The 15,610-nt window shown below is 43.5% G+C and overlaps 1 protein-coding gene across 2 annotated transcripts in view; it reads right to left on the bottom strand.

The window, feature by feature from the left end:
* The window catches only part of lats1 (large tumor suppressor kinase 1), a 35,562-nt gene extending 32,605 nt beyond the window's left edge, over window positions 1-2,957 (bottom strand). For both annotated transcript variants that reach the window (XM_068020179.1, XM_068020180.1), the window contains exons 1-2: window positions 2,879-2,957; window positions 320-830 (exon numbers count right to left, since the gene is read on the bottom strand). In XM_068020179.1, the coding sequence (XP_067876280.1) occupies window positions 320-712 (393 nt within the window). In that variant the 5' untranslated portion in view covers window positions 713-830; window positions 2,879-2,957. The remainder of the gene's footprint in view (window positions 1-319; window positions 831-2,878) is intronic.
* Between the last annotated feature and the right edge of the window lie 12,653 nt (window positions 2,958-15,610).

Raw genomic sequence — 15,610 nt, 5'->3', positions numbered from 1 at the left:
TTAATGTACAAATCCAGCAGGTTCTTAAAAATAATGGGGAGGCTAAGGGCAAGTTGCCATTCAAAGGAAGCAAACTGCAGAGGGGCATAAATCGACCAACAAGATTCACAACTCATGGCATATCTCTTAATTCCCTGAACTTACTGGCCAAATGGCACTTAATAATGCATGCACTGTTAACATGCAGTAATTGTTCCAACAAGATTTGGCTCTTTTGGTAAGCTTTAAAATAGCAACTGGCAATCTGTAAGATATTTGCAGTGTAGATTGCACAGCCTAAGAGGATTGAATCCATGTGTTCCATTTAAATAGATCTCACCTCGTCAAACCCTGCAGTTACTAAATCCTGTAACATCTGCTTGTTTACATCCGCAGATCCACGGACTGACGAACTATACTCATTTGAAAATGGCAACAAGGAATTCCGGATCTCCTGCAGGGCTTTTTGGTAAGTCACAAATTTAAGAGCATTCCGGCCTTGTTGCCTTGAATCTTCTGTGCCCAATTTCGTCATACTTTGATCAGTGCTCCCAGCATCTCCTGATGGCTTTGGTAAATGCCTGAGACTCTCTCTGATTTCCTGCAACATCTGGCGGCTGCTCCCAGAAAAGTTGCTGGCTGGGAATGTTTTTGGCCTCATTTGTCTATGTCCATCAGGCTTCTCCCCCCTCTTCATGAAGGTGTCAGAAAAAAACAACCACTCCTGGCTCATTTACATAAGCTGAAATTCTAACAGGTTACAGGCGGTCTTGGTTTCTGCATTAGATATCCAAGACTCTCAGCTCCAATGTTGTTGTTCTGTTCAGCTGTGTATTCGCAAATCCAGTTACCTGTAACCCAAAAAAAAAGCACTTGTATTAAGTGATACAAACTAACCTAATGTACTAACCCCAGCATAACATTATCCCACAAATGTTTATCATACAAAGCAGTAACTATCTGAGTTATAGACACAACTACTAAATACAAAACCAAAAGGCCAAGCTCACTTATATAAACAAACACGTTACGATTGCTAGCTGCCAGCAAATTTTCACTTCCCCTCCCGAAGAAAGTGTCTCATGTTTGGAGCTATTTGGGGGGTTGGTCGTGAGTCAATCCTTTCTGTATACTCATACTTTCTAGCAGCAGTTATTGCATAGTAATTGGGAGCAGAAATGCTGGCTTATTTTTTCCCTACATAACCCAAGGACCCTGTGGCTAAATGAAGCCTGCCGCCTCTCCCCAGGATCAACTAATTCAGCACAGGTCAGGGACTCAAACTGGGGAAATCATCATCAGCAGGTTTCAGTACTACACCAACCAGCAGGGAAGCAATTCTGTCCTAGACAATTCACCACTTGCAGTACTGTACAACAGTAACATGCAGAATGGTTAGGCAATCAGGAATAATTTCTGGGCTGCTCAAATGCACCATCTGGCTTGGGGGGAGGGGGGGTCCTTTTATATAAAAGAAAACTACATATGGAAATCTTTCATATCCAATGCCTTTCCAACATATACAGACCTATAATTAATGTGAAACAACAAAGAACTGGGTTTTCAAGGAGGGAGAACTTCAAATGCAAAAACAAGAGTGTTCCAGTTTGAACATCATCCAATATGTACTACCATTCACCATACCAATACATGAGCATCACATGAGAAATCACATGCAAACATGAAATACAAAGTTTCCCCATTGTTCTCTAACTTCACTTGGAAACAAAAAGCCCAATTGATTTTCACACATGGTCAATCCTAGAAAAAATATATTCTCATATTGGAACATTCTGATCTTGTGAAGAAATATTTTGCAGGACAAAGCTTTTGTGATTGTCACATATATCATGCTATGAAATGCAGATTATTGTCTGCGACCTCCAATCTCACCCAAAAATACATTTGTTGCAAGTTGTATACCATGAGATACAAAGCAAAATAGGATATCAACACAATTCCTCAATTAATATTGCTTTTGTCAAATCTTTGAAAAAATTGTTTGAAGTTGAGTCATTAAACACTGACAGACTATCTGTCCATTTTTGGGGGACTTCAGCTATGTGGAGAGAGTAGAGTAGTTGGGATTGCTCTTAGAGCAAAGAAAGTTCAGGAAATGTGTCATAGAGGTGTGCACAATTATGAAACAATATGAAATAAGGAGCTGTTTCCATTGACAGGAGGATTCTCAACTAGATGACACAGACTTAAGGTAAATTGGCAAAAGAAACAGAGGCAGAAATGAGGGGAAGAAATTTATGCAAGTTGTGATCATCTGAAAAGCACTGCCTGAAAGGGTGGTGGAAACACTCAATAAGAACTTTCAAAAGAGTATTGGATAAATACTTGAAATGCAAGAGACTACAGCACTGTGAGGGATGAATATGTACAGTGGGACTAATTAGTACACAACAACATTTTTTTGATAATTCAAGGGGACAACTAAAGTCATAAATTACTGCCCTATAAATCCGTTATATGATTCAACAGGAAGCACTATTCCCGCCTCAGGTAATTCACACTCCAGCTGTTTACAGTACGCCCAGACTCCAGGCCTGCAATGAGAGGCCAGGCCCCAGGCCTACAAAAGGAGGCCAGGCTCCGCGCCTGCAATAGCAGATCGGGTCCTGGCTTTAGGCCTGCAATAGGAGGCCGGATCGCAGGTTCCGGGCCTGCAGTGGGAGACTGGGCCTGTAGTCCCTTCTAGCCCAGGACCCCTCCTTCAACCCCCACGGCCATTTTGGGCTCGAATCTTCTTGCCAACTCATCGCGCACTAGATCGCCGGCGCTGAATCAGCGCGGCAGTCTGCTCCCCGCTGTCCTGGGGCCGAGTAAAGGAAGACGAGCACCATCCCATCTAATCACCCTTCTCTGCCCCCACCGCCCGCGATGCACCTACCCCAAATCACACTAGCCCCGCAATGGCCGCTCCACTCGGCTCAGCTCCTAGCTGCCCTCCTCTCGCGAGAACACAGGGCAGGCCGAGATTTCGACCAGCGTGTGGCGCCCCCTCAGGACGGGAGGAACTACTGCTACCAACCCATCCAATTCCACGAAATAGCAGGAACCTAGTGCATATTCAGAATGGCCTGGATAAATTTATAGCATTGTACATACCTGGTTACAAAGAACAGTACAGCGCAGGAACAGGCCATTCGGCCCTCCAAGCCTGCGCTGATCTTGATGCCTGCCTAAACTAAAACCTTCTGCACTTCCGGGGCCCATATCCCTCTATTCCCTTCCTATTCATATATTTGTCAAGATGTCTCTTAAACGTCACTATTGTATCTGCTTCCACCACCTCCCCTGGCAGCAAGTTCCAGGCACTCACCACCCTCTGTGTAAAGAACTTGCCTCGCACATCCCCTCTAAACTTTGCCCCTCGCACCTTAAACCTATGTCCCCTAGTAACTGACTCTTCCATCCTGGGAAAAAGCTTCTGACTATCCACTCTGTCCATGCTGCTCATAACTTTGTAAACTTCTATCATGTCGCCCCTCCACCTCCGTCGTTCCAGTGAAAACAATCCGGGTTTTTCCAACCTCTCCTCATCGCTAATGCCCTCCAGTCCAGACAACATCCTGATAAACCTCTTCTGTACTCTCTGCAAAGCCTCCACCTCCTTCTGGTAGTGTGGCGACCAGAATTGCACGCAATATTCTAAGTGTGGCCTAACTAAAGTTCTGTACAGCTGCAGCATGACTTGCCAATTTTTATACTCTATGCCCCGACCGATGAAGGCAAGCATGCCGTACGCCTTCTTGACTACCTTATCCACCTGCGTTGCCACTTTCAGTGACCTGTGGACCTGTACGCCCAGATCTCTCGGCCTGTCAATACTCCTCAGGGTTCTGCCATTTACTGTATACTTCCCACCTGTATTAGATCTTCCAAAATGCATTACCTCACATTTGTCCGGATTAAACTCCATCTGCCATTTCTCCGTCCAAGTCTCCAACCGATCTATATCCTGCTGTATCCTCTGACAATCCTCATCACTATCCGCAACTCCACCAACCTTTGTGTCGTCCGCAAACTTACTAATCAGACCAGCTACATTTTCCTCCAAATCATTTATATATACTACAAACAACAAAGGTCCCAGCACTGATCCCTGCGGAACACCACTAGTCACATCCCTCCATTCATAAAAGCACCCTTCCACTGCTACCCTCTGTCTTCTGTGACCGAGCCAGTTCTGTATCCATCTTGCCAGCTCACCTCTGATCCTGTGTGACTTCACCTTTTGTACCAGTCTGCCATGAGGGACCTTGTCAAAGGCTTTACTGAAGTCCATGTAGACACTATCCCTTCCTTCATCAATCATCTTCGTCACTTCCTCAAAAAACGCAATCACGTTAGTGAGACACGACCTCCCCTTCACAAAACCATGCTGCCTCTCGCTAATAAGTTCGTTTGTTTCTAAATGGGAGTAAATCCTGTCCCGAAGAATCCTCTCTAATAATTTCCCTACCACTGATGTAAGTGTCACTGACCTATAATTTCCTGGATTATCCTTGCTACCCTTCTTAAACAAAGGAACAACATTGGCTATTCTCCAGTCCTCTGGGACAGTTACATTCAGCGTTTTCTTTACATATGCCCTGGTATAATGCTGAGGAAGCACTGAAGTTCAGTGCAGTAATGAGGGAATGCTGCACTGTTGGAGGTGCCGTCTTTTGGGTAAGACGTTAAATTGAAGCCTCGTCTGCTCTCTCAGGATGTATAAGATCCCATGTCACTATTTTGAGAAAGAGCAGGGAAGTTTTTCCTGGAGTCCTGCCCAATATTTATCCCTCAACCAATATAACTAAAGCAGATTATCTGGTCATGATTGCTGTTTCTGGGAGTTTTGCTGTGTCAACTTTGGTGCCACATTTCCTATATTACAACAGTGACTACACTTCAAAAATACTTCATTAGCTATAAAGCACTTTGAGACATGCTAAGGATGCAAAAAGGTGCAATATAAATGCAGGTTTTTCTTTAATAAATTCAATATATTACATACTATCTTTCTTCTTTGGCCTCCTTGTCTCGAGAGACAATGGGTAAGCACCTGGAGGTGGTCAGTGGTTTGTGAAGCAGCGCCTGGAGTGGCTATAAAGGCCAATTCTGGAGTGACAGACTCTTCCACAGGTGCTGCAGATAAAATTGGTTGTCGGGGCTGTTGAACCACTTCCAGAGCGTGGTCGCCGATATTGATGGATGGGGCATTTCTGACGTCCTGTCCCGTGATGTTCGTTTTCTTGAGGCTGATAGTTAGGCCAAATTCGTTGCAGGCAGCCGCAATCCTGTCGATGAGTCTCTGCAGACACTCTTCAGTGTGGGATGTTAATGCAGCATCGTCAGCAAAGAGGAGTTCCCTAATGAGGACTTTCCGTACTTTGGTCTTCGCTTTTAGGTGGGCAAGGTTGAACAACCTGCCATCTGAACTTGTGTGGAGGAAAATTCCTTCTTCTGAAGACTTGAACGCATGTGAGAGCAGCAGGGAGAAGAAGATCCCAAACAGTGTAGGTGTGAGAACGCAGCCCTGTTTCACGCCACTCAGGATAGGAAAGGGGTCTGATGAGGCACCGCTATGCTGAATTGTGCCTTTCATATTGTCATGGAATGAGGTGATGATACTTAGTAGCTTTGGTGGACATTCGATCTTTGCTTGTAGTCTGGAGAGACCACGTCTGCTGACGAGGTCAAAGGCTTTGGTGAGATCAATGAAAGCAACGTAGAGGGGCATCTGTTGTTCACAGCATTTCACCTGTAGCTGACGAAGGGAGAACAGCATGTCAATGGTGGATCTCTGCTCGAAAGCGGCACTGTGCCTCAGGGTAGACACACTCAGCCAGTTCTGGAGTCTGTTTAAAACGACTCGAGTGAAGACTTTCCCCACTATGCTGAGCATAACATTATCATTATCAATATCATTATCAATATCATTAGTAGCATTCCTAATACCAAACATTTGTTCCTGCTGGGGGACATTAACGCCAGGGTTGGGGCCGACCATGACTCATGGTCCTCCTGCCTTGGGCGCTATGGCATTGGAAGGATGAATGAGAATGGACAGAGATTGCTGGAGTTGTGTACCTATCACAACCTCTGCATCACCAACTCGTTCTTTCAAACTAAACCCTGTCACCAGGTTTCATGGAGACACCCAAGATCACGTCATTGGCACCAGCTGGACCTCATCGTCACAAGGTGAGCCTCTATAAACAGTGTTCAAATCACACGCAGCTTCCACAGTGCAGACTGCAACACCGACCACTCCCTGGTGTGCAGCAAAGTTAGACTCAAACCAAAGAAGCTACATCACTCCAAGCAGAAGGGCCACCCGCGCATCAACACTAACAGAATTTCTTATCCACAGCTGTTATATAAGTTTCTAAATTCACTTGAAAAAGCCCTTCAAAACATTCCTGCGGGGGATGCAGAGACAAAGTGGGCCCACATCAGAGGCACCATCTATGACTCAGCAATGACCATCTTCGGTAAACATGAGAAGCAGAATGCAGACTGGTTTCAATCTCACTTTGAAGAGCTGGAACCTGTCAGAGCCGCTAAGCGGACTGCAGTGTTGAACTACAAGAAAGCCCCCAGCGAGTTAACATCCGAAGCACTTAAAGTAGCCAGAAGCACTGCACAAAGATCAGCCAGGTGCTGTGCAAACGACTACTGGCAAAACCTATGCAGTCGTATTCAGCTGGCCTCCGACACCGGAAACATCAGAGGAATGTATGATGGCATTAAGAGAGCTTTTGGGCCAACCATCAAGAAGATCGCCCCCCTCAAGTCTAAATCAGGGGACAATCTAAATCACTGACCAATGCAAGCAAATGGACCGCTGGGTGGAACACTACCTAGAACTGTACTCCAGGGAAAATGTTGTCACTGATACCGCTCTCAATGCAGCCCTGTCTCTGCCTGTCATGGATGAGCTGGACTAACGGCCAACAAAATCGGAACTCAGTGATGCCATTGATTCTCTAGCCAGTGGAAAAGCCCCTGGAAAGGATGGCATTACCCCTGAAATAATCAAGAGTGCCAAGCCTGCTATACTCTCAGCACTCCATGAACTGCTTTGTTTGTGCTGGGATGAGGGAGCAGTATCACAGGACATGTGTGATGCCAATATCATCACCCTCTATAAGAACAAGGGTGACGGTGGTGACTGCAACAACTACCGTGGAATCTCCCTGCTCATTACATACCATAATACATTCAATATTATGTATGACATTGAATATAGCCAGGTATGTATGGGGTATGTATACATACTTGGCTACATTCAGTACGATATATATTGTGCTGAATATTGATTGTGCTGAATAATAGTCTATTAACAATGGATACTATTATAAATGGGCAAACCAGTCAGTAAATTCTGGGGATTAAGAGATACACTGTGAGCTGAGAATCTGCAAAATCTGCTGAATCTGCTGATCAATATACACTGCTCCTCCATTTGCTTTCGGCAAAAGGCATCTCACCCTTAGCCTCCCTGTTATTTTTGAGAACTTGATGCATTTTCGCAACTATGTGACTGTGACAAAGGTCCTTCTTGACCTGTCGGCAGCCTTTGATCATGCCATCCTCCTCCAATACCTCTCCACCATCGTTCAGCTGGGTGGGACTGCACTCGCCTGGTTCCATTCTTATGTATCCAGTCATAGCCAGAGAATGACATGTCATGGCTTCTCTTCACTCTCCCACACAATGACCTCTGGTCTCCACCAAGGATCTATCCTCCTATTTTTCATCTACATGCTGCCTGTTGGCGACATCATCCGAAAATACAGCGTTAGTTTTCACATGTACAGTGATGACATTCAGCTCTACCTCATCACCACCTCTCTCGACTCCTCCACTGTCTCTAAATTATCAGACTGCTTGTCTGACATTTAGTACTGGATGAGCAGAAATTTCCTCCCATTAAATATTAGGAAGATGAAAGCCATTGTCTTTGGTCCCTGCTCCAAACTCCATTCCCTAACCACTGACTCCATTCGTCTCCCTGGCAACTCTCCCTGGAGCTTTCTGCCCCAGAACTAAGACCGTCTATTTCCACCTCCATAACATTGTCTGGCTCCACCTCAATCAAATCTCCCCTCACTCTTCTAAACTCCAGTGAAAACAAGCCCTGTCTGTCTAACCTTTCCTTATAACACAACCCACTTATTCCAGTTATCAATTTAGTAAACCTCCTCTGAACCGCATCCAACGCATTCACTTCCTTCCTTAAATAAGGAGACCAAAACTGCACACAGTGTTTGAGATGTGGTCTCACCAATGCCCTGTATAACTGATACATAACATGCTTACTTTTATTTTCAATTCCTCTCGTAATAAAGGATAGCATTCCATTAGCCTTCTTTATTACATGCTGTACCTGCATACAAACTTTTTGTGACTCATGCACTTAAAACACCTAGATCCCTCTGCACCTCAGAATTTTGCAGTCGTTCTCCGTTTAAGTAACACTGCTTTTTTTATTCTTCCTGCCAATGTGAACAACTTCATATTTTCCCACGTCATACTCCATCTGCTAGATTTCTGCCCACTCACTCAACCTATCTATATCGGGCTGCAACCTCCTTATGTCCTCTTTACAACCTATTTTCCAACCTATCTTTGTGTCATCTGCAAATTTAGCTACCATGCCATCTCTCCCCTCATCTAAGTCACTAATATAAATTGTAAAAAGTTGAGGCCCCTCTCTTCACTCCCTCCACCACTGGTGCACAGTGGCAGCAGTGTGTCTCATCTACAAGATGCACTGCAGCAACTTGCCAAGCCTCTTTGACAGCACCTTCCTTACCTGCAACCTCTACCACCTAGAAGAACGATGGCAGCAGATGCATGGGAACACCACCACCTGCAAGTTCCCCTCCAAGCCACACACCATCCTGATTTGGAAGTATTGCCATTCCTTCACTGTCACTCGATCAAAAACCTGGAACTCTTTCCTGATATCAGATGGACTACAATAGATCAAGAAGACAGCTCACCACCACATTCTCAAGGGCAATTAGGGATGGGCAACAAATGCTGGCCTAGCCAGTGATGCTCACATCCCATGAAAGAATTTTTAAAAATTACTCAAACTCTCAACAGGAAAACTCTCTCATCCCAGGAATCAATTGAGTGAACCTTCACTGTACCGCCTCCAGTATAAGTACATCATTCTTTGAATATGGAGAACAAATCTGAACACTGTACTCCAGGTGTGGTCTCTCCAAAGACCTTAGCAGTTGTCGAAAGACTTTCTTATTCTTGTACTCCATTCTTCTAGTGAGTTGCAGAGGTGGAGTGCTGAGTGAATCATTCTAGAAATGGAATTGGCAGTAGAGGAGCAGCAACCTGCTGACCTGGAGGCCAAGCCATAACGTCCATCATCTACTGAACCCAGGGATTGGGACCTCACGGGACTTGTCCACTAAATATGTTTGACATCAGAGCACTGACATTTTAGTTCAGTCTTTTGAGAATAAGAAACGTTTAAGTAAAACATCGGAGATGAAGGACAGATGAGGGAGTGTTGCCCAAATGGGGAAGGTGGGACCTGTACAAGCCAGACAGCCTGCACCTGAACAGGACTGGGACGAATATCCTTGCAGGAAAGTTTACTAGTGCTGTTGGGGATGGTTTGAACTAGCTTGGCAGGGGGATGGGAATCTGAGTGCAGTCTTAGATATGACAATTTCAGGGCAGGGAATAGGAGGCAGAAAATTAGTGAGTGACTCTAAGAGATAGAAGAAGCAAAGGTTAAAAAGTGTGCAGCACAGGAATTTGGCAGTGTTAATGGGTATTTATTTAAATACAAGGAGTATAGTGAATAAAGCCAATGAGCTGAGGGCACAGATAGACACATGGCAACACAATGTTGTTGCTATAAGGGAAACTTGGCTTAAAGAGGGGCAAGAATGGCAACTCAACATCCCTGGATACAGAGTTTTCCGGCGGGATAGAGAGGGAGATAAAAAAGGAGGGAGTGTAGCATTATTAGTTAAGGAATCAACAACAGCTTTCAGGACGAATGATATGCTAAATGAATCATCAAATGAGGCCATATGGGTGGAGCTCAGAAATAAAAAAGGGCAGCCACACTACTAGGAGTGTACTGTAGACCCCCAAATAGTGAGAGGGAGGTAGAAGAAAAAGTATGTCACCAAATTTCTGAGTGCAAAAATTATAGGGCACTAAAAGTTGGGGATTTCAACTACCCCAATATCCACTGGGTTACAAACAGTGTGAAGGGCACAGAGGGGACGAAATTCTTGAACTGCATTCAAGAGAACTTTTTTAGCCAGCATGTAACAAGCCCAACAAGAAGGGGCGCAATTCTAGATTTAGAGATTTAGTCTTCAGTGATGAAATTGGGCAAGTGGAAGAAGTAACAGTAGGTGACCATTTTGGAGATAGTGACCATAATACAGTTAGTTTTAGCATAATCATGGAAAAGCATAAAGATTAAACAGGCTAAAAGTTCTACATTGGGGGAAGGCAGAAAATTAGTGAGTGACTCTGAAAGACAGAAGAAGCAAAGGTTAAAAAGTGTGCAGCACAGGAATTTGGCAGTGTTAAAGCGTATTTATTTAAATGCAAGGTGTATAGTAAATAAAGCCAATGAGCTGAGGGCACAGATAGACACATGGCAACACAATGTCGTCACTATAATGGAAACTTGGCTTAGAGAGGGGCAAGAATGGCAACTCAACATCCCTGGATACAGTTTTCCAGCGGGATAGAGAGGGAGATAAAAAAGGAGGGGGTGTAGCCTTATTGGTTAAGGAATCAACAACAACTGTGAGGATGGATGATATGCGAAATGAATCATCAAATGAGGCCTTATGGGTGGAGCTCAGAAATAAAAAAGGGGCAGCCACACTACTAGGAGTGTACTGTAGACCCCAAATAGTGAGAGGATGGTAGAAGAAAAAGTATGTCGCCAAATTTCTGAGTGCAAAAATTATAGCGCAATAAAATTTTAAGAAGCTGAGATGTGACCTGGCGAAAGTGGACTGGATACAGCTACTTGAAGGAAAATCAGTGGCAAACCAGTGGAAGGTATTCAAAAGCGAGATACTACAGGCACAGTGTAGGCATGTCCCCACAAAGATAAAGGGTGGTACTTCCAAATCTAGAGTCTCCTGGTTATCTAGAAGCTTACAGGGTAAGTTAAAGCAGAAATAGAAAGGTTATGACTATCACAAAAATCTTAATACTTTAGAAAGTCTAGAGGATTATATAAAGTGCAGGGGTGAAGTAAAAAAGGAAATTAGAAAAGCAAAGAGAGGACATGAAAAATTATTGGCAGGTAAAATCAAGGAAAACCGAAAGATGTTTTATCAGTACATTAAGAGCAAGAGGATAACTAAGGAAAGGGTAGGGCTTATCAGAGATGTACAAGGGAACTTATGCGTGGATGCAGAAGATGTGGGCAGGGTTGTTAACGAGTTTTTTTGTCTCTGTCTTCACAAAGGAGAGGGATGATGTAGACATTGTAGTTAAAGAGGTGGCGTGTGAAATATTAGATACATTAAGTATAATGAGAGAGGAAGTACTAGAGGGTCTCACATCCCTGAAAGTGGATAAATCACCAGGGCTGGATGGGTTGCATCCCAGGCTGTTAAAGGAAACCAGGGAGGAAATAACGGATACGCTAAGGATTATCTTCAAAACCTCACTAGATACAGGAGAGTTCTAGACAATTGGAGATCTGCGAACTTTGTTCACTTTTTTAAAAGGTTGCGAGGGATAGGCTAAATAATTATAGGCCGGTCAATCTGACCTCGGTGATGGGTAGATTTTTAGAATCTATTCTGAGGGACAGGATAAATGCCACATAGAAAGGCACGGATTAATCAGGGATAGTCAGCATGGATTTGGTAAGGGAAGGTTTTGTCTTACTGACTTAACTGAGTTTTTTGAGGAAGTAACAAGGAGGATTGATGAAGGTAGTGCAGTAGATGTGGTCTACATGGATTTTAGTAAGGCATTTGACAAGGTCCCACATGGCAGACTGGTCAGTAAAATGAAAGCCCATGGGATACAGGGCAATGTGGCAGGTTGGATCCAGAATTGGCTCAGGGACAGGAAGCAAATGGTACTTGTTGGTGGATGTTTTTGTTAATGGAAAGTGGTTTCCAGTGGTGTTCCACAGGGCTCAGTGTTGGGTCCCTTTCTGTTTGTGGTATATATTAATGATTTGGACTTAAATGTGGGAGGCATGATTGGGAAATTTGCTGATGACATAAAAATTGGCCATGTAGTTGGTAGTGAAGAGGATGGCCGTAGACTCCAGAATGATATCAATGGTTTGGTTGGGTGGGTGGCGAAGTGGCAAATGGAATTCAATCCAGATAGGTGTGAAGCAATGCATTTGGGGAGGGCAAATAAAGTGAGGGAATACACAATAAACGGGTGGATATTGAGAGGGGTAGAAGAAGTGAGAGACTTTGGAGTGCATGTCCACAGGTTCTGAAGGTGGCAAGACAGGTAGATGGAGTGGTGAAGAAGGTATATGGAATGCTTTCCTTTATTGGCTGAGGTATAGAATTCAAAAGCAGGGATGTAATGCTGGAACTGTATAAAACCTGGTTTGGCCACAGCTGGAGTATTGCATACAGTTGTAGTCACCACATTACAGAAAGGACATAATTGCTCTGGCGAGAGTACAGAGGAGATTTACAAGAATGTTGCTAGGGCTCAAAAGTTGCAGCTATGAGGAAAGATTGGATAGGCTATGGTTGTTCTCCTTCTAACAGAGGAGGCTGAGGGGTGACTTAATTGAGATGTACAAAATTATGAGGGGCCTAGATAGAGTAGACAGGAAGGGCCTGTTTCCCCTAGTGGAGAGGTCAATTACCAGGGGGCACAAATTTAAGATGATTGGTAGAAGGATTAGAGAGGACATGAGGAAAAACATTTTCACCCAGAGGGTGGTGGGTGTCTGGAATTCACTGCCAGGATCAGTGGTGGAGGCAGAAACCCTCAATTCTTTTAAAAGAATTCTTTTCCCCATGAAGACTACCCACAAATGAAAAGATTCGAATCCACTGACTGGCCCCAATTTAGGCAAACAAACCAAACAGACACGAGTCCACTTTTATAAACTTTACTTTTAACACTCAAACCAAAACCAACATAAATTAAACATGAAGCGAAAGACATGCACCTGAAGTGCTGCAACCTGCAAGGCTATGGACCAGGTGCCGGAAAGTGGGATTAGATTGGGCGGCTAGTTTTTTCAGCCGGCATGGACATGACGGGCTGAATGGCCTCCTTCTGTGCTGTAATTTTCCTATGGTTCTACATAAGTGTTTTTTGAAAATGAAAATGCACACTGTATAAGGAACAAATTGCATGAACTGCAGGCACAAATTCAACTAGGAGGGTATCACATGATAGCCTTAATGGAGAAATAGCTGCAACATGGTCAGGCCTCAGAACTAAATATACCAGGTTTTCAGGTCTATAGGAAAGATAAGGAAAATGGTAGAGGGGGAGGAGTAGCCTTAGTGATTAAGAATGGAATCATTTCAACGATAAGAGAGGATATAATGCAAGGTAAACAGGCAGTGGAGACATTATGGATAGAATTAAGAAATAGAGATGTATTTAAAACTGTAGTGGAAGTTGTTAGTGGTAGATTATTTAAATGCAGAGATTAAACATGCAAGTAGTAAAGACAGAATTGTTTTAATTGGGGATTTTAACTTTCATATAGATTGTGTTATGGCCAGGCCAGAAAGAGGTATAGGGGTTCCCTTTCAGCCTTCAGCTTACTGTAACAGGGTTTTGTTTTTTTTAAACACACTGTGTGTTGAGCTCCCCCTTGGTAAATCCTTATTCACCGCTTTCCACTTACAAGGCAAAGAAATGAGCACAAACAGGCTTTCTTAGGTTTAAAGAAGAATAGTGAAATTTATTAAAACCTTTAACTTAAACTCTAATTTGGTTAATGCCTTAGAATACCACGCCGCACCTCATGCTGACATGCATACGCGATACACACATGCAAATAGAGACAGAAAAGCGCAGAAGAAAAATAGTGGAAAGGATTGAGGCAATCTCTGAAGAGGGGTTTTTGTTACTGTGCTTCGGCTCTCTGGAGTCCTTGCTTATAGGTAGATCTCCCTTTTTGTTGGGGCCCAGTATTCTTCTTAAACCTTGTTCACTGTAGGAGACTTTTCCCTCTCAGGGTTCATATGTTTCCAATGGATTCCGAAGCTGGTGAGAGCGAGATGAGACCAGACAGGACAGGTGGCGGCAAGCCAGCCACGGAAGGTCTTTTCAGTCCAGCAGCAAACAGCTTTCTGCCAGCTCTGAGTTCAAATTGTGCAATTCAGAAACCCCCAGGTTGCCAAGCAGGTTAGTCATGTGACTAACTGGTCTGACCATGTCTTGGCTCTGTGCATTGTATCATCTTAGCAGGGAATGGTATGCGCTTCGCTGCCTTCAATGTCTGTTAGTATGTAAATGTTTTTTTCCAGCCACGGTCTGGCAGTCCTCGTAACAGGCCTTCTCTTCTTCCCAGCAACAATTTGAAATTTACTGTCCATGTGGTGAAATTAATATGCCTCATTTTGGCAGGTGGGGGCCTGCATGACAACTGGGATAAGTAGATTAGGATATACCAAAAAGGTAGTGAATTTTTTGAGTGTGTTCAGGACAGCATTCTGCAACAATATTTTCTAGATCCAACAAGGGGGCATGCCATATTAGATTTAGTAATGAGCACTGAGCCCAATTTAGTTAACAACTTAACAGTAAATGAACATTTATCTAATAGCAATCATTATATGATTGAGTGCAACATCGCATGTGAAAGAGCTGCTAAGATTCTAGGTTTAGGTAAGGTTGATTTCAATGCGATGAGGCAGAAACTGTCCACAGTAAACTGGGCAAACCTATTAATGGGCAAAAGAAGATCAGTGGGAAGTGTTCAAAAAACGAATTTAATGTGATAATGTTAAACCCCTAAGGGGCAAGAGCTCTACTCACCAAAAAAAAACAGCCATAGATGACTAACGAGGTAAGAGACAACATAAAACTAAAAGAAAAAGCTTACAAAAATGCAAAAAAAGCACAGATCCCGGTGAATAGGAAAGATACAAAGAAAAGCAAAGGGTGACAAAACAGATAATAAGAGCTACCAAAAGGGAGTATGAAAAGATGCTTTCAAAGGATATCAAAATCAACTCAAACATTTTTACCATTATATGAGGAAAAGAGAGTGTTTAGGAGCAATAGGGCCCCTTGAAAACCGATAATGAGATTGTCAATGAAAATAAGGAAAGGCAGGCATGTTGAATAATTACTTTGCTTCAGTATTTACAGTAGAGGAAGAGGTCAGCATGCCAGACATCCCAAAGAAACTAATATTAAATCAGGGACAGGGACTCACCAAAATTTACGCCAGAAAAGTAACAATAATGAAGAAAATAATGGCACTAAAGAGTGACAAATCCTCAGGACCAGATGGTTTCCATCCCAGGGTTTTAAAGGAAGTAGGTGAGAACATTGTAGATGTCCTGACTATAATCATCCAAAGTTCTCTCAATTCAAGAACCATTCCTTTAGCTTAGAAAATTGCACGTCACCCTGTTATTTAAGAAAGATGGGAGAG

The sequence above is a fragment of the Heterodontus francisci genome, chromosome 3 (assembly GCF_036365525.1).
Source record: "Heterodontus francisci isolate sHetFra1 chromosome 3, sHetFra1.hap1, whole genome shotgun sequence".
In the NCBI taxonomy this organism is placed as follows: domain Eukaryota; kingdom Metazoa; phylum Chordata; class Chondrichthyes; order Heterodontiformes; family Heterodontidae; genus Heterodontus; species Heterodontus francisci.
This window is presented reverse-complemented; position numbering and strand designations above follow the sequence as displayed.